The following is a 24,477-nucleotide window of genomic DNA, read 5'->3' as shown; positions in this document are numbered from 1 at the left end:
AGCACTAGCTTTTTTTTTAGCATATGCTTTCACACACACAACCACGCACTCCCAAATGCACACTCCCGTGGCCACGAATCAATCCACTATAGGTGAGTGGTTGCCTTTCTCTTATTTTATGTAATGCTCCACCCCAGAATTTCCATTTTGTCATAGCTGTTTCAGCAGCTGGTAAATAGATGTTTCCCATTTGCCAGGGATACTGATAATCAAATGGAATTATTATGTTCTTTTGCATCAAGCTAAAGCTTTGGCCTGGCCAGGGAGACATGTTCACACTGACAAGCTGGACAGGAGTCAGGGACTGAGTGTTTTAACTTGTCATATATAATCAAATATAGAAAAAAAGTATTTTTCGTATAATTCTAATAAGAATTACATTGAAAAATTTTTAATAAAATTTATTATTAAATGTTTCAGTTTCCATGTGAAAAAAATGAGTGATTTTCATTTAGTGTGTTTCTTTAATTCCACATTTCTCAGTTGAGTGTGAAGATTAGATTTCAGTTAGTAAATCTGATTTTGTTACATAAAATAATTTAACATTTTAGTTTCTTAATGAACTACTTACTTTTCCGTAATTGGTCATGGTCATTGTGAACTGATGTTACTTGTCAAACATGCACTGAATTGTAAAATTATTTAGGAATATGATCTTACGTTACTTACCCTTCAGTATGTTTTAGACCATATCTTACCATGAGTGAAGTGTAGCTGAAAGTGCGAAAGAGTTTTTCAATTAGCATTGACACTCATGTCCTTCTTGTATTGAAAGTAATTGTGAATTATTAAATGGTGCTAATGCTGTGGCCTCAAGCCAGTGGAATTCCTTGCATTTTCTGCCTGGCCATGAACACTCCAGGATAGGAAAGCAAGTTACTGTTTGTTCTTATAGGCCTGAGGTTGGATCCTTGTGTGATTTCAGTCATCAGTGAACACACACCAAATGTATTTAAATCTTTTAATCAGTGTCATCTGTTAAAACAGCACATTCTTCTGCTATGATATTGCAGTAGCTCACATCATACTTCATATATTTGTTTACTTATTTATTGTATGTTGACAGGAGAAATAATAGGCAACTATTTAGAACAAATATATACATTTCTACACAGGTACGCACAATCTCAAGTTGGAAATGAATTCACGGCTCTAACGCCAGACTTGAAATCCAGTCAGAAGCTTCTGCAGACGAATTGTGAAGGTCTTCTCCATTCTGCCTTTGAATGCTCTGAGTGAACATTCAAATGTTACATTATGTGCTGTTTGCTGCTCTTTATCACAATCACATTCAGGGGAAGACTTCTATCCCCTTTGGCGTAACAGTGTTCCACATCTGGCCTGGTGTGTTCTGATCCGATTCAACATGCACCAGTGTCATTGGGGTAGACGAAAAGCTGGGAGTGCTGATTAGTAGGTGACGCTTCAGGGAAGATTGCTCCTGCCACTGATTGTTCCAGTCTTCTTGCGTGTTGAAGTTCCTGTTTTACAGGTTGATTGCTGTGCGTCATGATGGTATTCAAGACCTCTGTCACTGTGGTTTTGATGATGAAATTTCTGAATGAATTGATAATTATGTTTCTTTTTTTTTTTAACACTTAGGTGCCGACGCTTGTAAAAATACGGGCATGCACTGCCTGCACGAAAGTCCGGCGCCTGTAATTTTACGGGCGTGGGTTCTCGTTCTTCCCCTTCCTTCCTTTGTGTGTTCTTACGGCTCCTGCTTGTCTGGGAGGCGCTGCATGGACTGTAGTTCGAGTATTGGTCACTAGATGGTGCGGGCATGCAGTGGAAGGGTGTGCTTCCCTTTTCATTTGTCGTGTTTTGTGAGGCGATTTTTTCCTGCGCGGTCTCAGTAGCGTCGACATGGCGAAGCGTGGCTTGACGGACAAAGAAATTGCTCGCGAGTTACATCGTGATTTAGAAGAAAGTGACGTTGATTTGTCAGAGGAAGATATTGTAGATGACTCTGATGGTGATGTGGACTACGTTCAAGAAGAGGTTTCTGTCAGTTCAGGTAAAGAATTCTGACAACAAAACATGTATAATTCTTGTTCAGATTTTCACTGAAAAAACTCTCAGTACGTAATTATGATTTTATTTGCAAATACTGCTCTTCTGATGGATTCAGAAGAGGAGAGCAGGTGTCCAAGCACTTCAGCAGCAAGTAATCCCGTCAATATTGTGCCTGAAGAATGAGCGAGACTGACGGTGATGGGGAAGCCGAGACCTGCGCGCTGCACTGATTCTGAGGAAGGTTGGACGACTACTGATCGTGCACCAGATATTGATCTATTCTCAGGACAACCAGGAATATGCAGTGTTGTCAGTTTAGACCAGAACAGTGCACCTCTAGAATTTTTCTCATATTTCCTGACAGGTAGTATGATGAAACATATAATGGAACAAACTAATCTGTATGCTCAACAATGCATCAGGAAATTATGAAGCACAAATTCTCTTACACCCACCTGCTCATTATCAAAGTGGAAAGGAGTTACACTTATGGAAATGAGGAAGTTTCTGGCAATTGTAGTCCATATGTGTGTAAGTGTGAGGCCACGTATACGAGAGCACTGGTCCAAGAACCCTGTTGTGCCGTGTAATTTTTGTCCAAACATCTTGAGCCATGACAGATTTCTTTCTATTTTGAGAAACTTCCACATTAGTGATAATTCCTTAGTTAAGAGGAAAGGAGAAACTGGCTATGACCCACTGCACAAGGTGAGGCCTCTCCTAGATAATGTGTGTGCTAATTTCCAGCGTGCGTATACACCATCTCAAAAAATTACAATAGATGAAGGCATGTGTAAATTTCGAGGTCGTGTGTATTTCAAACAGTACATGCCACAAAAACAGAATAATTACGGTATCAAACTGTACATGTTATCCGAATCTGACACAGATTACATCTGGAATTTCTCTGTTTACGCGGGTGAAAGGTCTGACACAGTGACTCTGGTAAAGACATTGCTTGCAAATCTGTCAGGAAGAGACTATACTTTGTTTACGGACAGATTCTACACAAGTCCAATACTTGCTTCAGAACTGGAAGCTGCAAAAACTGCTCTTTTGGGAACAACAAGAAAATCTCAGCAGGGATTGCCTCGTGCTATAAAAGATCCGAACCTTCAGCGAGGTGAACTTATTTTCAGGCGTAAAGGAAATATGTTAGCACTGTGTTGGAAGGACAAAAGAAATGTGCATATGATAAGTACAAGGCACACTGCTGAGATGGTCACTTTCACTGATCAGAGAGGAAGAGAGAAGTCAAAGCCAGCCTGTGTAGTGGACTACAGTAAAAACAAGTTTGGTGTTGACTTATCAGATCAGCGATTGTCATATGGTGCATTTGAACATCGAACTGTGAAGTGGTGGAGAAAGTTGGCATTTCATGTTATACTAATGGTGATTGTAAATTCCTGCATATTATATAATAAGGTTACTGGAAAACACCTCACAGCATCTCACTTCATGACAGTTATCTGTGCAGATCTTGCACAAAGCAAAGATCTTGAACCCCGACCTGGTCTGTTTGGATTCTCAAGACTATCAACTGGAAATCATTTCCTGGTAAAGATTGAGACAGAAGTAGGTAAGAAACAGAAACAAAAACAGTGTGTAGTGTGTTCTCTGAGAGGAAAATAACTGACTGGAAAAGTGTGGCGAAAAGACACAAGCTACCAGTGTAGTAAATGTAAAGTAGCATTGTGCAAAATGCCATGCTTCAAAATTTACCACACAAAGAGCAAAATTGCATCCTAAAATAGTTACAGAAAGTTACTGTAGGTAAGACATACTGTATCCATCATAATTACAATTTTTGTGTAAAATAAAAAAAATTCCTTCTAGAAAATACAGTGAATATACCTTTGACCAATTTTTCCTTTTTTCAAAAACAATGTTATAATAATAACGCTTGTCTAAAGTATGTATTAATTCAAGAGAAAGGTATTATATATGGTTTTAAACAAGAAAGTCTAGGTCAGGGGTGGGCAAACGTTGCACGCTGCTCATGAGCGCACAGCGCTGCACGTGTGCTGCTCGCGTGCAATCGTTGACTGGGGCAGTGGCGACAGCCGGCAGGTTGCGGCAGTGTAGTACCAGGCTAAGCTATGGACGTTGGTGCGTAGCGACCACTACGTAGTCAACGTTGTATTTCAAGAACCGGAAAATGCAGAGTGAAACAAGGAAACGGAGAAGTGGAGATTTGCTATCTTTTAAAAAGTAATGGGAGAATCATTTTTTCTTTCTGCAAAAACGTGATAATTCAAAATGTTTAATATGTGGCAGTATTCTCTCTGGTCAGCGGAAGTTTAGTATTGAAGGCCATTATAACAAATTTCACAAGGACGAGTACAATTTATTGTCGGATTCTGAGCGGATGGGGAAATTGACTGAGCTTAAGAAGAGCGATCTGACGATACTAGATGAATCTGTCGTAGTTGCTGTGGTCACGAGAGATCTGCGACTTCCTTTCGTCATGCCTCTCATGTAACTGATTTAACATTTTATGGAGCACCGTTTTCAATTTTTCAGGACGACAACAATAATAGCCCAGCGGTACGAGCTTAATATAGCGAGAGCTGGAAAACCATTTGCTGAATTAGTAAGTGTCGGTTAAGAGCAAACATCAGTGATGAAAATTTAAGTAACTGCTTGCGTTTGTATGTAGAAATTTTGTTTCACTCCACCTGTGATAATTAAATAAAACGTATCGTAGGTAATAGGTACTCTTTCAAACCACGATATTTTTCAAGCACTACTACTACTAACAACCTTATTCCTGCATTCAATAAAGCAAGCTAGGAAACAAAACGCATTGCAGAGGATGGAGCAGACAGAAGGTATGGTGGGGAGGGGAGATAAGCGGGTGACCAGCTTGCCCCTGTGTGCACGCAGAACACCTGTTAACTGCACGCGTGCAAGTGCACCGCACACGTGCAGCATTCCTGCCCGCCCCTGGTCTAGGTCTTTCAATAAGAGTAATTTTATTTGCTATAACTGAAACCTTTCATGAGTTGTAGTAGTTTAAAATACGTTAAAATCAGCCAGGCTTTATGGTAGACACCCGCGCGCAATGGCTCAGGACCCAAAGAGTTAAATTCTTGCTCACATGTTCAGCAATGACTGTGATCTTCTTATGGATGGTAGTGTAGTGTACTAAGGACCTGTAGCCAGTGCGTTTGTGGGATGAATACACCACGTAATGATGTACATTGCTTGATTTAGCTGTGTGTCATTTATTTTAGTGTGAGCGAGTGGAACATAAGTATTCTGCAACCGAGTATGAAAGAGCTAAAGCTGACGATCTAAAGCTGACGATCTGTATTGATTCGGCCCAAGTGTGGGTGCTGAGACAGAGAGCAACGTAATGAGAGGCACATGTAATGTGTTCTTAACCCTGGTTTATATTACAGCAGTTCAGCAAGTCCAGTTGTATTCCAGCAGGTTACTGACACAAGCATGTTTGTTGTAGATAATGACACAGAAAGGTGAGTCTAATTAATAGGCTTTGAATGGACTGAATGTACTCTGCTGTCTGACTGGGCTGGCATCGGTGCAGCTTCTCTATAAGCAGGCTTGGTGGTGGTGCTAGAAAGACATGCAGCAGAGTGTGTGTGAGCTAGCCAAAAACTGGCAGGGCAGTCATACGAGTTAGCTGAACTCATGATGTTGACTGCCTGGCACACTGTCGATTGTGTACAACACCACAGTCTGAGAACTATTGCAGTGGCACCCCAGGCGGGTTCCTGTTCACTTCTGGGTTACACTGTTCAGAGTTTTGATTTTAGTTGCCATATTCCGGAGATAGATATTGTATGTCTGAGACCTGTCTAGGGTCACACACATGTATTTTTGAGTGTTAAAATAGGGGAGAGTCTGATCTATAAATGTGATGTTAGGTTTGCAGTTTACTTGTTTATTCCATAAGTAGAAATAAGATACAACGGTCTTTTTAGGATTCGGTCGGAGAGAGTTATGTTTGAATTATTTGTCCAGAGTCTTCAGTTCTGATCCTGGTGTTGCTTCAGCTTCCCTAAAGCTTTGATCCTGAGTGGTCAGAGCAGTATCATCACCAGATATAAATTTCCTGGATTTTGTTTCTGGAAGGTCATATGTACACAAATTAAAAAGTAATGCAGCCAAAACAGAACCTTTTGGGATACTATCATTTATTTTGTGAACTCTACTTTTAGAGTTTTCTGAGAACACTTGGAAGTATTTGTTGTTCAGCATGTTGCCAGTTTGGTTCCGACACAGAGTGACACTGATGAATTTGAGCAAAACTTGGTCACACCAGATGGTATCATAGGCTGCATGTTTATCTTCTGCTTCAAAAAGCCATTTTCAATACAAGTTGCTATTGCTAGCACCTGGTCCTCATATCCTCTTCGTAATCTAAACCCAGCTTGCTGTATTGGGATGTGTTTACTTATGGATGTGCAGATTCTGTTATGAATGAGCTTCTCCAGGAGCTTGAACTTGGCACTAAGGAGGGCAATGGGGGTGATAGCTTTCAACTCTGGATGGATCTTTGTTTGGCTTTAGTACAGCAATGATCTTAGTTTTCTTGTAGAGGGGTGGCAGATGACCTGACTGTAAGATATTTGAAAAGAAGGTGTTCATCTTTTTGACAGTAGCAGACCACAGTGCAACAAAAACTCAGGGTAGATGCTGTCAATGCATGCTGCCTTCCTAGGGTCTTTACAGATTCTGTGGTCTCTTCCAATGGAAATAGGATGGTAAACTCAGATATTTGTGGAGCCAACCATTTATTTACTTTTAAGAGATGTCTAACTTCCCTTCTGATGTATTTATCTTTTGTTGAGTTGGTGATGGAGATCATGTAATTTGCCATATCATTGAAATTTATGTTACTTTTTGTCAGGTGATGGTATTGACATACACAGGTTTCTGATTAAGGACCAAGCTTCCTGCTGCAGTGAGTATTGTCCAAGGAGGCTGACATCTGTTTTTCCTGCTCTCGTTTAGTGACTGTAGAAGACAGTAGCCGGATCTCCAGCACCTGGAATCCTTGAGAAGCATTTGAGTGTGTTCATTCCAGCCTTTGGAAAATTGAGACCAGTTGGTTTTTTTAAAGTTCCAGTTTGGTTTGGATAAGAGTGGATGCTGGGTGTGAATAACCCTGTCTGAAGAATTATTGGATGATGCTGACTATGAGGATCTCTGGTTAGGAGTCTGTGGCATACCTCATTGGGCACATTTGGAAAGTGTGATAAAGCGTTGGTCAAGTGTGTAGCCATGTTACAGTGAGTGGAAAAGAAGGGTATCTTGCCTTTTGTGTCATATATAAATTTGGGTTTTCTGTTCCTGTCCATTTGGCATAATTTCTGTCCATTTTTGTCACATTCTTTATATTCCCAGCGTATATGGTGGCTGATGAAGTCTCCAGTGATGATACTTGGGTCTTGGGGAAGACCAGTTATATCCTGTTGGCTTGTACAGTTTGACTATTGTCAAGTTCCTCACTTTAACAATAGTGATGATAACATTGTCATCTTAACTGATGGCAAGACTTCATAGATCACTGGACATGGTAGGAAACCAATATGGTTACATATAGATTAGGCGAAAGAAATTGCTTCTCTTCTAACATCTAAAGAAGTGAACAGTTTCTGATGGAAAAAAAGTCATTTCCATTTTGAGGAAGGGTTGTCAAACAGACATACAAAACTATAGGCTTATGTCTCTGTCATTGGTCTGTTAGAGAATTTTGGTACATGTTTAATGCTCTGGTATTATGATGTTTCTGAAAAATGGATAATTTCATCTTTAGGAAACAGCATGGGTTCCAGAAAAATGATCGTATGAAACTGAACTCACTTTGTTCGTCCAAGAGACCCAGAGAGAAGTAGATATCAGCACCCAGATTGACGTGTTCCGGAAGGCATTCAGTACAGTTCTCCACTGCATTCGAATGAATAAAATATGAGCATATGGAATATCAGACCAGCCGTATGGATGGAAGAGTTTCTAGCATGTCATACTCAATGAAGATAAATCGACAGATGTAAAACTAACTTCAGCCATACACTAAGGGACTGTTACAGGTCCATTGCTTTTCATAATGTAAATAAATGACCTGGTCAATAATGCCGGAAGTTCCATGAGGCTTTTCACACTCGGTGCTGCTGCATATGGAGAATTTGCAATGATAGAAGACTGTACTGAAGAGCAAATACTGTTGTGGAGTGCAAGGAGACCTGCAGAAGATTTAAGCCTGGTGCAGGGAGTGGTAGTTTACCTCACTAAAAACAAATGTTACGTATTGCACCTAAACAGACAGAAGGAATTATGATTGTATGATTACAGGTTTGCAGAACAATCATGGGAAGCAGTTGCATCCTTAAAATATCTGGGAGTATGACTATAATCAATTAAAAATGGAACAGCTCCATAAAACTAGTCACATGTGAGGCAGATGCTGGTCTGTGATTCACTGGAGGATTCCTCAGGAAAAGTAGTCCACTCAGAACTTTTAATTCAACCAATACTTAAATATTTTTCATAAGGATTGATGAAGGAAATAGAGAAGATCTGAAAAAAAGTGGTAGATGCTGCAAGAGAGGTGTACTGCATCACAATACGGTTTACTTTTAAAGTTCCGAGAGTGTGAGTTTTTGCATATGTCTTGCTACAAGATTTGAAGATAAAATTAGAGAGATTCAAGCCCACACAGAGACTTATCAGCAGTTGTTCTTCCCGTGAATGGCTTGTAAACTTCTACAGTTGGCATCTACCAGGAGTGATGAAAGTACGAGCGCCACTGATGGCAGTGCTAGCAGGCAAAGACACCAAAGGTCGATAGCACTGCAGTGGACACCCAAGTTGCATTGAGCCTTCAACGAGGTAAAAATGACCTTTCAAAAAGCAATTCTTTTAGCCCATCGCCACCATCATCAGTAGTCATAGGTGCCAGCCGACATGCAACTGGAGCCACACACAGCAGTATGTGGAAGGCTATTGGCACCTTTTAAGTTTTTTTTCTCACAAGCTCACAGTATCCCAGCTCAAATGGAGAGCAGCAATCTGATCGCTGTGTGAAGCAGTGTGGCACTTTCGCCTGTATGTAGAGGCCAGACCATTCATATTATACGTGGACCACTAGTCTGTAACCTTTGCCTCGAGCAAACACAAGAACAACTGGTCACACAGAGCAAGCACAGGGAATGCAACTCTTAGTGTGGTAAGCAAACCCAGAGGAGATACTGGTAGTTTGCACCAGGGGTGGTCGACGTGTGCAGTGCAAAATTCACTGCATCCAAAAGTGTCTTTTAGTTGACCTACAGAGACGATGATCATGCAGGATAGCTACAGTGGGATGGGGGTGGGGGTGGGTCGGGGTCGGGGTCGGGGTCGGGGTCGGGGTCGGGGTCGGGGTCGGGGTCGGGGTCTACTGGGGGTCACACCACACAATAACCCTGGGTTCGGTGTGGGGCAGCGGTGAGGTGGGTGGACTGCTGTGGCCTGTTGTGCAGTTACTGAGGGCTGTGGTGGGATGAGGCCTCTGTCGTTTCTAGGTCCCCGGTACGATACACAATACAAAACACAATACATTTGATGTGGTCATTGGACGTTTCAGTGATATTTTGAATGTAAGAGGTATTGTGAGAAAGGTAATAGACTTGATTTTATTATCTACTAAAGTTTTTACTTTTTTTGAACAACAGTATTTTCCTTTGGCAGCTATACACTGGCAGAGTCATCGTTCCTGGCCTTGGTAGCAGTGCTGAAATGCTTTGACTGGTAGGGTGTTTAACATGTCAGTCACATTCTTTTGAATGTTCTCCAGAGCCCCAAAATGACATCATTTTAAGACATTTTTTTCAATTTTTGGAAAAGAAAAGAGTATTGAGGACTAAGATCAGGTGAATAGGGGGCTGTGGAACAACAGGAACGCCTTTTGAGGTAAAAAATTCCATGAGGGAAGTGGCTATGTGATGTGTGGCATCATGACACAGCATCTGTTGTCTGCAGTGTCCGGTCTCACTCGATTCAGCCTTTTGCTGAGCCTTTCAAGGGGAGGAACAAATGTTTTATGTACAATACCCCTTACTGTCAAAAAGCAAATCGGCATTATTGTGATCTATGATTTGCTCATTCGAGCATTTTTCAGTTAAGGAGATGTCTCAGTGTGCCACTCCTCACTTTGCCACTTTCTCAGGATTGTACTCAAAAGTCCAGGATTCATCACGTGTCATCACATGACTAAACCATTTGCGGTCATTGGCAGTCCCCTCAAGGAGATCAACACATACGTTTTTTTGATTGTCCTTCTGCTCACTTGTGAGGTTTTGCAGCAAAATTTTGGCACAACCCTTTTGCATGTGGTCAAAATTTGATGTACGTTGAAAGTGTTTAAGTTTAATAGGTCACTTGTCATCCTTATTGTTAAATGTCAGTCTAATCTCTCAGCAGCACACACACATTTGACATTCTCAACAGTTTTTGAAGTTGAAGATCTCCCTGTGTGAGGTATATCTTCAATGTTCTATCTGATTCGAGTCATTGAAAAAAAAAATTCTTCTTGGTGAGCAATGTTTCCCATAGGTCTGTTTCAACTTTTCAAAGGTCACACTCATAAATTCCCCATGCTTAACACAAAAGTCGATGTCATAACGTTGGTCTAAATTCCACTGTCGCATTTTCATAACACATAACAGAAACACAATTTCACTGACAATGCTCTCAAAAATCATGTGATGACTGTATGGAGTTGAAAAGAATCGAATGTCTGGAGCAGATGTGCACATTGGTTCATACAGTTAGAACAAAATAGCGTTGCCAGATCGTTTGCAGTGTTGTCAGTCTCGTCATTTTTCTCACCTAGCTTGTAGTGTTCAGCTGTTTTGTGATGCATGTACATTTGTGCTTATCATTAACATATTAACATATCATTAACATATGCTTCTAATTATATGAATATAATAGAGGGAAACATTCCACGTGGGAAAAATATATTTAAAAAGAAAGATGATGAGACTTACCCAACAAAAGCGCTGGCAGGTCGATAGACACACAAATAAACACAAACATACACACAAAACTCTAGCTTTCGCAACCAACGGTTGCCTCGTCAGGAAAGAGGGAAGGAGAAGGACGAGGCAACCGTTGGTTGCGAAAGCTAGAGTTTTGTGTGTATGTTTGTGTTTATTTGTGTGTCTATCGACCTGCCAGCGCTTTTGTTGGGTAAGTCTCATCATCTTTCTTTTTAAATATATGCTTCTAATTAAATATTGATAAAGAAATTTATTTACAAATATGTTTGTAATGTCTTTTTTCTGTTTTCCTCTTTTGCTTAGTTGCTTTAAATTCTTGGAGGTATGTACCATCTATGCAACCAATTGAAAGCAGTTTGTTTGTTGCCATACGTGTTTCGCTTCATTTATTTGGGAAGCATCATCAGTGGCTTGTAATAAATGTTTCCTTTTTTTACATAACAATAAAAATATTATGTGGTAGATATAATATACTGCTATATTACATTCTGTCCTGTCCTTTTTTCTTTTTCTTTTTTTAAAAAAAAACATTAAAATCAGCTATCAGCTTTTCGTTGCACAGAGTTCGTAATGAGAACTTATCATATTGTGTACCTTACGATTTCTAACAGCGCTACAAATCGTAACACCAAACGATAAGTTCGCATTACGAACTTTGTGCTGCAAAAAATTGATTTTAACCTAACAGCACTAGAGATCGTAAGTAACACTGAACGATAAGTTCTCATTATGAACTTTATGCTACAAAAACTTGATTGTACCCTAAAAAAACAAGAGAAAGCCACGACAGAATGTAGTATAGCAGCATATTATATCTACCACATCATATGTTTATTGTATGTAAAGAAAGGAAACATGTATTACAGGCCGCTGATGATGCTTCCCAAATAAATGAAGCGAAGTGCATATGGCAGCAAACTGCCATCAATTGGTTGTATAGGTGGTACATACCTCCAAGAATTTTTATAATGTGTTAACATTTATGTCTTTTAAAATAACAATGAAATGTGATGCTAAAATGGTAGCTTTATGATCTCTGTTGGAATCGCTAACAGCCACAAAAAATTTCCTTTTAAGGCCAAATGAGTGTTGCACCATCAATTACTCACGGGGATATGTCACTCTTGGATAATGAGACAGATGTCCCTGACCTGAAGCTTCCATCCATTGAGAAATGGATTGGGGAAGCTAGAGCAGCTATGGAAGCAGCAGGGAAGTTATCACCACAGCACATTTCTCATGGAAATGAAACATTTGAAACATCAAATGCCCAAGAAGAAGAAACTGAAGACAACAGCTTCATCCAGACAGAAGAAACTACACGTGGCTATTCAAACATGAAGATTGGTAAAATAAATGGTGAGAGCTTTATCTGGTAGACTGATGTAAATTAGAAAAATGTTCACAACTGCACAGCCATATTTCATGATTTTATTTTCAGCCTAATTTACTCAGTAGTTTAGTCTACCTTGAACACAGTACTGTTGGATTAGTGTTTTCTGTGATCCTTCTGACTATCACAATAATAATTGTTTTTAATTAAAATAGTATAATTCTCTTTGTACTGATTACTTTAACAGTGAAATAATTTTTGATTTCTAGTAGCCATTTTTACAACTTAAGAAGGGGAGAAGTCATATGGGGCCAACATGACTATTCTCATTGCTATTCAGCTTTCTCTAACTATCCAATATTAATAATTTTATTAAATTTGACTTTACTGTTGATGGAGATGCTGTTAACTACACTCCTGGAAATTGAAATAAGAACACCGTGAATTCATTGTCCCAGGAAGGGGAAACTTTATTGACACATTCCTGGGGTCAGATACATCACATGATCACACTGACAGAACCACAGGCACATAGACACAGGCTACAGAGCATGCACAATGTCGGCACTAGTACCGTGTATATCCACCTTTCGCAGCAATGCAGGCTGCTATTCTCCCATGGAGACGATCATAGAGATGCTGGATGTAGTCCTGTGGAACGGCTTGCCATGCCATTTCCACCTGGCGCCTCAGTTGGACCAGCGTTCGTGCTGGACGTGCAGACCGCGTGAGACGACGCTTCATCCAGTCCCAAACATGCTCAATGGGGGACAGATCCGGAGATCTTGCTGGCCAGGGTAGTTGACTTACATCTTCTAGAGCACGTTGGGTGGCACGGGATACATGCGGACGTGCATTGTCCTGTTGGAACAGCAAGTTCCCTTGCCGGTCTAGGAATGGTAGAACGATGGGTTCGATGACGGTTTGGATGTACGGTGCACTATTCAGTGTCCCCTCAACGATCACCAGTGGTGTACGGCCAGTGTAGGAGATCGCTCCCCACACCATGATGCCGGGTGTTGGCCCTGTGTGCCTCGGTCGTATGCAGTCCTGATTGAGGCGCTCACCTGCACGGCGCCAAACACGCATACGACCATCATTGGCACCAAGGCAGAAGCGACTCTCATCGCTGAAGACGACACGTCTCCATTCGTCCCTCCACTCACGCCTGTCGCGACACCACTGGAGGCGGGCTGCACGATGTTGGGGCGTGAGCGGAAGACAGCCTAACGGTGTGCGGGACCGTAGCCCAGCTTCATGGAGACGGTTGCGAATGGTCCTCGCCGATACCCCAGGAGCAACAGTGTCCCTAATTTGCTGGGAAGTGGCGGTGCGGTCCCCTACGGCACTGCGTAGGATCCTACGGTCTTGGCGTGCATCCGTGCGTTGCTGCGGTCCGGTCCCAGGTCGACGGGCACGTGCACCTTCCGCCGACCACTGGCGACAACATCGATGTACTGTGGAGACCTCACGCCACACGTGTTGAGCAATTTGGCGGTACGTCCACCCGGCCTTCCGCATGCCCACTATACGCCCTCGCTCAAAGTCCGTCAACTGCACATACGGTTCACGTCCACGCTGTCGCGGCATGCTACCAGTGTTAAAGACTGCGATGGATCTCCGTATGCCACGGCAAACTGGCTGACACTGACGGCGGCGGTGCACAAATGCTGCGCAGCTAGCGCCATTCGACGGCCAACACCGCGGTTCCTGGTGTGTCCGCTGTGCCGTGCGTGTGATCATTGCTTGTACAGCCCTCTCGCAGTGTCCGGAGCAAGTATGGTGGGTCTGACACACCGGTGTCAATGTGTTCTTTTTTCCATTTCCAGGAGTGTATTTTAGTGTCAGTCAGTACCTAAGATAGACCTGATAACATAATACAATATCAAACTGACTACAGGAATACAGGAACAGTTTTACTTAAGTCAAAACATTGTGGCACCAACATACAGCTAGACCACAGTCCTCCATTGGTAAAAAGAGAGGTAGAAAAACTGAACAAAAACCCCAGAGTACTGCTAATAATAAGTGGATCATTTTGTCTTCCATTTTGTTGGAACTGTCCTATGTTATATTGGGTTTACCATCAGACAAGTAAAACACAATTCAACTGTTAGTCTTAGGGCCTATATATAAGGCAGCTTGTTATATTATTCTTTGCAAGCATCATACCAAGTTGGAGCTACACCACATGTTACATAAGAAATTTACATCAGTACAGGACGTTTGTATATTTTTATTAAATGTACTTGGTTAAATTAGCCTTGTCAATTGATCTTCAATATTTTACAATGATGTCAACAGATCTTCATGAAAATGACGTGTATGAACTTTTTTATGTTTCTTTTGTATTAATTATTTCGTGGATCACTTAACCACTCAAGATGTTGCCACTTAGTTACATTTCACTCTAAGTGGTGTGTCTGAGATATGGAGAAAGTGCAGAGAGATGGGAAACATGAACAATAGACCTTGCAGTGGCCATCCTCATATGACATTACCAGTGCAGGATTGTTTCCTCCTACTGTCGGCTCGTAGAGACCAAGTATCAACTGCCATAAATGTTTTCTCCCAGGTAACAGGGATCCATATATCAGTGCATAGTAAGATTGCATCAGGGTGGCCATCATTCCAGAAGACTAATGAGAAATTTTTCACAGAACCAATGGAACCGATGCAATTGAAGGACCTGAGCTCTTGCGCATTAACATTGAACCATTGCAGAGTGGGGTAATGTAATGTTTTCTGACTTGACCAGGATTGGTTTGTGACCGGACACTAGATGTGTTAGGGTTTGGAGAAGCACTAGATGGCACCAGGAATGCCGATACATTCAGAAGTCCATCTGTTTGGAGGTGGAAGTGTAACGAATTGGGCAGCAGTAATGACAGGACAGCAGACCCCACTAATTCTCTTCTATGGCAATTTGGCTGGGCCCCAATACCTTTAAGAGGTCTGACTAATGATTGTAAGGCCCTACAAACGTGAAGTCATTGACAGCTTCATCCTAGTTGATGATGCTGCAAGATTGCACAGTACTACAGCAGTATCTCAGTATCTTCAAAGATGCAACATCAACTGACTGCATCAGCCCCTGAGCATGCAAGGGACTTGTTGAAGGTGATCATTGCATAGTGTCTGAATCCACGACACTATTCAGGACGTCACTGAAGCTGCCATTGAGAAGTGGGACCTCATACCCCAAGATAAACTTGATGGTCTCATCCAGAGCAGGCCTCGCAGAGTGAAAGATCTAATCCATGTGTGGGGAGGACATACTCACTAGTAAGGACTGATAATCATCACCATGAGATAAAGATTTGCACTGTTTTTGTTTTCAAGATGTACACTTAGGAGAGAGACTGCTTTGTTTGGTAATGAGTTTTTGTAAGTAACAAAAAATCATTCTTGTTTTCAGAAGGAGTTTTGTTTATTTTGTTAATAATGCATTGTACAAATCTCAATGGGTGTACTGTAAGAAGTCATTGTAGTAAACTCTACGACATTCCAAACTTATGTTGAGGTGTGTACATTGCGTGTTAGTGTTTTGAATAACTTGCAGCTTGGTTGAAGTTTGTAATAGTTACTTTATTTTTTAACAAACACACAAATTTTGCAACTTTAGTCTGAAGGTGAAATGTATGAAATTTACTGAAACAGTGTACTACTTCAAGATGATCTTGTTACTTGGCTGCTAATCTGAAAAGATTTTATCAATAATGGGTTACAAGAGCACCTTAAATATTGAGCTAATGCTGTCGGCAGTAAGTGATTGCTGTAGTTCAGATAAAAAATGTTCCTCCATGGAAAAATTGGATCTTTGGAGGTATTAATTTAATGTGTACTCTAATGAACTTTTTGTGGCTTATCAATTAAGTGATGCGGATTTCATTGTAATAAAGTGGACTATAAGTCCTTTGCCCCTCTATTGTCTCCTGCATTGCATTATTGATGTATGATTGGTTTGTTTGTATAAAATATAGTTTTTATTATTTTTAAACAAATTAATCTCTGCCAGCAGCTAATAAGGAAAGACATCAGTTTTCATTATTAATGAGTTTCAAAACTATTCACTATCGATGTTGCAGTGATACAGAGAATGAACTGTTATTGAGCCAGGTGCTTAATGTGATAGAACATGTGCTAGCTGATGGCTGAAACATGCACTTAAGCAAAACGAAAACTAAGTGTTCACATGGGGTATATATTCTGGATGGCTAGAAGCTTGCATAGAAGACTTTTGAAGAGGTGGATGACTATAGAAATCTTGTAAGTTAAATAGATGCAGAAGGGTAAAAGACATTCTAGAAAGGGTTGCAAAAGGCAGAATGCTTTTTTATGAAAAATAAAGAACTTCTAACATAAATAATATAAACATTGAGACAAGGGAGAAAAAATGAAAAACTACACTTTGTATTTGTTCATTGATGTATGGTGCATTTAATCCCTTCTCATTTATGTCTTATGTTCTTGTAAGTAATGTGGTAGCCAGAATGTGGGTAACAACAAAGTGAGTGCATTTAAATTTTGGACAACACCATATGATGACTTTTTAATATTTATTTTCTAGATGACATTGACACATGTAGTGAGGTGTCATTTCCTGCAGCTCCTAATCGACCACCTGTGGTGCAGCTGCAGTCATCAGTACAAAGTGAAGAGTCACAGGAAGAATCAATGCTGTATAGTGGGTCTCCGTCACCAACTGCCAATCAGATAGATGTTCCGTTTCAGGTACTTTCACTACTTCTCCTACAGTGTTTCAGCGTATTCTATGTCTGTAGGTTGTTCATTATCCGAAATTGATTATTTTATTTAGATGCGTCATTTTGGAATGACAGTATGTGTGATTAATGTTGTGCATAATTTAAAACATCTCAGTTAGGGCACTTATAAATAGTTAGCACAGGAAATGAAACTCACTGAAAGTGTCATAGCTTTAACATCTAATGAACGAGATCAGTCCAAACAGATTTTCTCTTTTCATTTTGGTCACTGGCTGACTCTGTGGTCTTCCAGAGAGGTGACTCTATGAAAGTATGTTCTGTAGATTGCATGGCTGCTCCATAATCAAATCCTAAGGACTCAAAATTGTGTATATGTTTCACAGTGATGCTTGAACTAAGATGGGATCTTGTCCAGACATTCTCCTTCAAGTGTTTTAGGGTTCTGCTATTTCCATATTTCTTCTTGATTTGATGAAAGTGAGTGATTAACCAGTCACATACATGCAAAGCATTAATTAACTGCATTTTCATTGTTTTATTGATGCCAACAAGGACAACATGAAATCTTGTAACCATTTGACAATGAGTTTTGATAACTTTGTGTCATTAGTATTACTACAGCAATGTAAGTAAGAGTGTGTTAGATAAAGAGTACATGAGGCTTTGTAAAAACAGCAATGGATTATGCATTGCAATTTTTCATGTGGGAAATCTTCAAACATTTTGAAATTAGTTAACAGGAATTGAGCCTCTTGTACTCTATGCTGCTTTGGGCTCTGAAGGCACTGAAAAATTGAAACCACTCTGCCTCAAGAGCAGAAAATGAAAATATGAATTTTGTTATCAGTTTTAGAATTTGTTAGCAGAGGTCAGGGAAATTAAATAAAAACTGTTACATTTTGCAGGACTGTGATGTAGGGAGCTTCACTGACAGTGACATTCCACTTATTTACTGTGCTCGTCACCTCGCAGCTTCCTTCCTGTTGACGGGTGTGACGGGACATACAATGCCGGACAAGAGTGTAAGGGTCAGTGTTAAAGCATTAGCACTCAGCTGTATCTCCAGCATCGTGCGCTTGGCACCAGATATTATCCTGCTACCTGTTGACAAAGTGAAGCAACTTTCTGAAGGTATGTGTAATACATTCAAGAAAACTGTTTGTATGTTTACAGGCTGGAGTTGTGGTTAGTTCAGGTTTGAAAAGTATGTAAATATCTTTTAAATATAGTGCTCAATTTCAGTTTGAAAATTCCAGAACTTTTTAAAAATTGGTGTAAATGTTGTTTCCATGTATTTCACAAGAAGACAGTGTGTGATGAGTATTTATCTGCAGGAAACAAAATTCCAAGTAGCTCTGATAGAAACACTCTGAAGTAGAAATTGCACTTCATATCATTGCTGCAATGCATTCTTGGGGTAGCAAGGAGGCTGCAGTGCATTCTTGGGGTAGCAAGGAGGATGGGGTGTGTATAATCGAAAAGAAGGGACAGGTTACTTGGCCCTGAAATTGAGAGTGACCTAAACTGTTGTGAGGATGAGGGGAGAAAAAGATGAAGGATAAGATGTCTAAAACAGTATGTAACCTCCCTCCACCATCTCAGTTATTAAAGTTATGGCAGATTCTGTCACTTTACTCAAGTTATTAATGTCGCAGGTACAATAGGAATTGTAGAAAACATACTGTTGAGAATCATGAAACAATATTTTATAGTTTATTGTACACTTCATTTATCACATGATAAGAAATACTCTTAAAAACTGATTCATAAATTAAGTGCATCATGTGTGTCCTTCAATAAATGATTTACTCACAGGTGAAATTACTTTTGGTACTTTGACGGCTTCTTTGCAGAGGCTATTGAAGGGACAGAGTAAAAATAGGAATAATGCAGTTAGGAACAAGGAAGCAAGAAGAAAAGGATATGAAGACAGAAAAAATGATGATAAAATTCTACCATTCCGAAAAGTTTGTGTGTGTGTGTGTGTGTGTGTGTGGTGGGTTTTTTTTTTAAAGAGAGGTTAAATCCAGTAGGTGGATGTATGGGATCCTCAAAGTGTACCCCATCAGGCAAAAAAATTTTTGAGACTCGATTAAAAGAAATAGGGCTAAGATTACAGTACTAATGCTTCACTTGTTTGTCATAGTATCCCTCACTTGAGTAAAATGCACAGAATGTTCATAAAACTGTGTGAAAGTGACAGAAAAGTCGTTCTATGGGATGTAGTTCGACTCACGTCACATTATCTTGGATGTGGATTTTGCTGTCAAAGCATTTAATCCTTCATGTGAAATTCTGCCCTTTGCTGTTTTGTGGTAGGTTTGCGTTGATAACACTGGGTCTTGCCACCTGTGATGGTTTTTTGTAGTAAAGAATTATCTGCATGTTGTATTTCAATCAAGTTGCTGCAGGTGTCCTGAGTCATTGGTTTGGTTTGGGAGTCAGGGTGTGTGCGACAGACACTGCACACACTTTTCTCTTCTGCAAACCATTCTGGAGAATGTCTTTAAACTTGATGAAGAGATGTTGCTCCATTGTGATTTGTGACACAACAATGTTGGCACACTTTGGCTGCACAGCCTAACACTACCTGCACACAACTGACTGGTCGAATGCGCAACTGTTGTTTACAATTCAGGCTGCTGCCATAGCCATTGCGCTAACATCTCTTATATGCCAGGAATAAATTTTTTTGCGCAGCCAGTGTATTTTCTACTTTTTAGTGGTTCTTTAATAGTGTTCTTCTGGGTATTCTGCCAAATTTTTGTTTTGTGAGAGATCATATTTAATTGGTTCTGTCAGGCATACTTGGAATTTTACCTCTTAAATGTTAGCACTGGTCACTATTGCATCCCTTTGTAGTTCACAGTTTTCTCAATTGAATTTTTCTTTTGATTCATTTTTCATGTCCCTCTGTAGGATTTACATGGAATTATTGAATAATTTTTGAAACAGTTATCATGAAGAAATGAATTCCTTTTCTCTAACAAAATAAGTATGAAGACCAATATTAGTTACATATTTTAATATTGGGTTTCATGAAAGCAAGTTATTTTATTTAGAAACTTTATTATCCTCAGTTGCTGCTAACTTTAATCAGAATGCAAGACTGTGTGTTGTGTCTTGGATCAGTATGCTATTCAGGGTAGAATCTGGTAAATAATAAATTTCTTGGCAGTAGATCTTTTGTATCTGTTACGACTTTGACCAGTGCCACATATTTCTCTAACAAGGTGTAAAGAGCAGGAGGTTGACTATGGCTAAGCAAGGCACGAAAATGAAAATACCGAACAAGGAAGTATAGACTCTACAAGTAATATGTTTTGTGAGTGCAGAGTATTGTGGTAATATGTGGCACCTTGAGAGGTATTTAAAGTGACAAGACTCATCCAGGCACCCGAAGAGACCTCTCTATGAGGCTATGCATCTGAGGGTACAAAAGTGCAGGCGTGATGTATCAACAGTCAACATTGTAGCCCCCCCCCCCTCCTCCCCCCCTTCTACTGGAGGCAAGAAGTGAATAAACTAATTCCTGTTGGGAGCTAGAGAATCCTACAATACTGTCTAACAATCACGCGGTAGCCTGTGCACGGAAAAAGATCTTTTTTGCAGGAAAAATTGTTTGCGCTAAAACACTAGACACCCACCTTTCAGAAATACATTTGTGGCATTTTTGTTCCAATGATGATGAGTTAGAATTGTAGGCTGTTCTCGCTCAATGCCGTCTAATTAATTTTGTGCAGCAAGATTTTAATCTTCCTAGCATCCTGTGTCTTTCATTGAGGTTAGGGTAGCCATTGATGGGAAAGAAGGGGTCAAGGTATTGCTCGCTGGAGCCACGTACAGTGTTAACTCTGTGATAGAAATGAAATAGTGTTACTGGAGGGGGAGGAATTGTATGTGTGCCATAGGCATGTATTTGTGGAGGAACGGATGAAAGAGACCATACTGAGAGTGATGGAGACTGGTGAGGGATGCCAAATGCAGATCATGGTTCATGTCAACATCTGTCACCTGGGATCTGAGATTTTTCTTGTTTCTTTTTGGAGAGTGGTGAAAGTGGAGGAGACAGCTTAATTCAAATCCATATAAGAACTACCCACAATTCTGTTTTCCATTTATTCATGGGATTTCAGGATTGCTGCTGGGTAATGTTAACTACATGCCTCAATATTTAGGTCTACAGATATGTATGATCCGGCTTCTCAGTACCACTAAACCTCAGAAACTAAAAATATTCTTCAAATGCTTATGCATATGCAGATGTTGAGTCTGATAGGGGCAATGTTGCAGAGAAGTTGCCTCACCTACAGTTAAAGAAAATGGATATTTCTCTCATCAGATTTTCAAAACTTTAATGAAGAGTAGAGGAGTTGAAAATTACTTTGCAAAATTTCTAACCTTATCTTCTAACTCCGATTTTGAACTTCAACGATGACTAGTGATTTTGGAAAATGAAATTATACCATTCACTTTATGCATAAGTTTTCTTTTTCATTTCTACATTTATTAAGATCTATTGCTACAGGGAAATGATTCACGTATATTTTATACTGTCTCAGAACTATCCTTTGTTTCTGTCTGTTCTTCAGTGAATATTATTGCATCAGATATTTTTAACAAGTTCATGTATTGCTTTTCTTTCCTGTGCCATGTTGTTTTTCAAAGCATAATTGGATCTAATAACAGCTGAAAGTAATTTTTGTCTTCTTGATATCTCTAAATTAGGTTTTTACATTTAAATACACTGAAGAGCCAAAGAAACTGTCTAATATTGTGTAGGCCCCCTGCGAGCATGCAGATTCCCGCAACATGACATGGCATGGGGTCTACTGATGTCTGAAGTAGTGCTGGAGGGAACTAACACTGTGAATCCTGCAGTGTTGTCCATAAAAATGTACGAGTATGAGGGGATGGAGACCTCTTCTGAACAGCACATTGCAGTGTATCCCTGATATGCTCAATAATGTTCATGTGTGGGGAATTTGGTGGTCTGCGGAAGTGTTTAATCTCAGAAGAGTGTTCCTGTAGCCACTCAGTAGCAATTCTGGATGTGTGGGGTGTCGCACTGTCTTGCTGGAATTGCTCCTGCTGGAATTGCCCAAGTCCGTCGGAATGCATAATGGACATGAATGGATGCAGGCAATCAGACAAGATGCTTACATATGTGTCACCTGTCAGAGTCATATGTAGACATATCAGGGGTTCCATATCACTCCAACGGCACACACCTTATACCGTTACAGAGCCTCCACCAGCTTCAACAGTCCCCTGCTGACATGCAGGTCCATGGATTCATGAGGTTGTCTCCATACCCATACACGTCCATCCGCTTGTGAAATGAGACTAGTTCAACCATGCAACATGTTTCCAGTCATCGGCAGTCCAACGTTGGTGTTGATGGGCCCAGGTGAGGTGTAAAGCTTTGTGTCGTGCTGTCGTCAAGGGTACACGAGTGGGCCTTCGGCTCCGAAAGTCCATATCAATGATGTTTTATTGAATGATTCGCACGCTGACACTTGTTGGTGGCCCAGCATTGAAATCTGCAGCAATTTGTGGAAGGATTGCACTTCTGTCATGTTGAACAATTCTCTTGTATCATCATTGGTCTCGTTCTTGCAGGATTTTTTTCCAGCCGCAGCGATGTCAGATATTTGATGTTTTACCAGATTCCTGATATTCACGGTACACTTGTGGAATGGTCATAAGGGGAAATTCCCACTTCATCGCTACCTCGGAGATGCTGTGTCCCATAACTCATGCGCTGACTATAACACCACGTTCAAACTCACTTAAATCTTGATAACCTGCCATTTTAGCAGGAGTAGCTGATCTAACAACTGGGCCAGACACTTGTGGTATTATATAGATGTTGCTGTATTTTAATATGCATACCTGTACCAGTTTCTTTGGCGCTTCAGTGTAATTTTGGAACACTTCTGGGAAAACTCTTCAAGAACTTTAGTTTCCTTATACAGTTAGTGTTGTACATTCAATAGATAACCCAAGCATCTACAAAACTGAGCAAGATACATTTTCTGTTCACTAGGTGTGGCATTGCCCAGCTACTGACTTATCCCAATCTTGTATTTGTCTACAGTCAGTTTTTGATATATTTCACATGTAACCCCCTTCCCACACCCACATCATTGCTAAGCATGCTAGGATGTCTTATCCAACAAATACTTCATTACTTTTTTCCAAATAGTAAGTCATTTATGTACCAAGATTTTTTGAACCCCTTCCCTTCCTTGCTTGTGCACAAATTAACTATATATTGACCCCACATGAATGTAATTGCTCTCTATTAAAGTTTTTGGTATTGGTCAACAAGCCTTACGAAAGATATGCTCTTGGACAAGTTTAATTGAATTCTTCTGGCTAACCATTCAAAAGTGCTAAAGAGAAATTCTATCGCAGGTTTAGTCAGGGTGCACTGTTTTCCCCTTTGCAGATAACTGTATTCTGTCAAAATACTTTTTAGTTTTGTGAACTGTGATAGTATCTTTTTCCCTGTCTTTCAGGAGCACAGCCTTTGACTGATGTCTTGCTTTTTTCTGACCATGTTGATCCTCAATTAAGAGGTGTTACAAACCTAATTGTGGGAAATTTTATGAGATCAATTTTGACAAAACATACGAAAAGTTTTGGAGATGTAATGAAAGACAGCAAAGCACCAAAGAACATCATTCTCCCATATTTAATAACATTGCTGATAAAGGTAAGTTGCATTGTATTCTCTGCATCCTTTAAGCAAGCCTAACATGTAAAAATTTAGGAATTTTATATGTTTGTGTTTCAATACCTGTATGTAGTTCAACAATGCTTATTAATGAATGTGTGCTGGAATTTAAAAAAGGGTACTTTTTAGATTATGAAAAGGAAAGTTTATAATTTTTCTTTTACTATACAAGGGGCGTTTAAAAAGTCCGTGCAAAGTCTGAGAGATGGTACCACTGATTCATATCGAGGCCATGTTCAGTTAGTAGCATTTTTGGAAAGAAAACACACCAGGTTTCGGCCATATTGGTCTACATCTTTGTGTTTCGCATTCGTGTGAATCAAGAAAGTCGAGTGATTGTAAAAAAATGGATGAAAAAGAATTTCGTGTTGTGATTAAACATTACTTTATGATAGGCAAAATGCCTCATGAGACTAAAGAGAAGCTTGATAAACTTTACGGTGTCTCTGCACCTTCGATTAGGACAGTTTATAAGTGGTTTCAAAATTTTTGGAGTGGGGCCATATGGGCACAAGTGATGCTGAATGTTCTGGACTCCCTGTGGAGATTACGACTCCAGAAATCATTGATATAATCCATGGTAATGGATGACAGAAGAGTTAAGGTGCGTGAGATTGCTAGTGCTGTGGGCATCTCGAATGAATGGGTACA

General features: G+C 40.1%; 1 protein-coding gene across 1 annotated transcript in view; it reads left to right on the top strand.

The window, feature by feature from the left end:
• Positions 1-24,477, top strand: part of LOC126175120 (huntingtin) — a 539,564-nt gene that overhangs the window by 76,875 nt on the left and 438,212 nt on the right. Inside the window, exons 8-11 of the mRNA XM_049921673.1 lie at positions 12,102-12,383; positions 16,928-17,091; positions 17,990-18,215; positions 23,609-23,805. Of these exons, the coding sequence (XP_049777630.1) occupies positions 12,102-12,383; positions 16,928-17,091; positions 17,990-18,215; positions 23,609-23,805 (869 nt within the window). The remainder of the gene's footprint in view (positions 1-12,101; positions 12,384-16,927; positions 17,092-17,989; positions 18,216-23,608; positions 23,806-24,477) is intronic.

The sequence above is a fragment of the Schistocerca cancellata genome, chromosome 3 (assembly GCF_023864275.1).
Source record: "Schistocerca cancellata isolate TAMUIC-IGC-003103 chromosome 3, iqSchCanc2.1, whole genome shotgun sequence".
In the NCBI taxonomy this organism is placed as follows: Eukaryota; Metazoa; Arthropoda; class Insecta; order Orthoptera; family Acrididae; genus Schistocerca; species Schistocerca cancellata.
The sequence above is the reverse complement of the archived record's forward strand: the minus strand, read 5'-3'. Positions and strand labels throughout refer to the sequence as shown.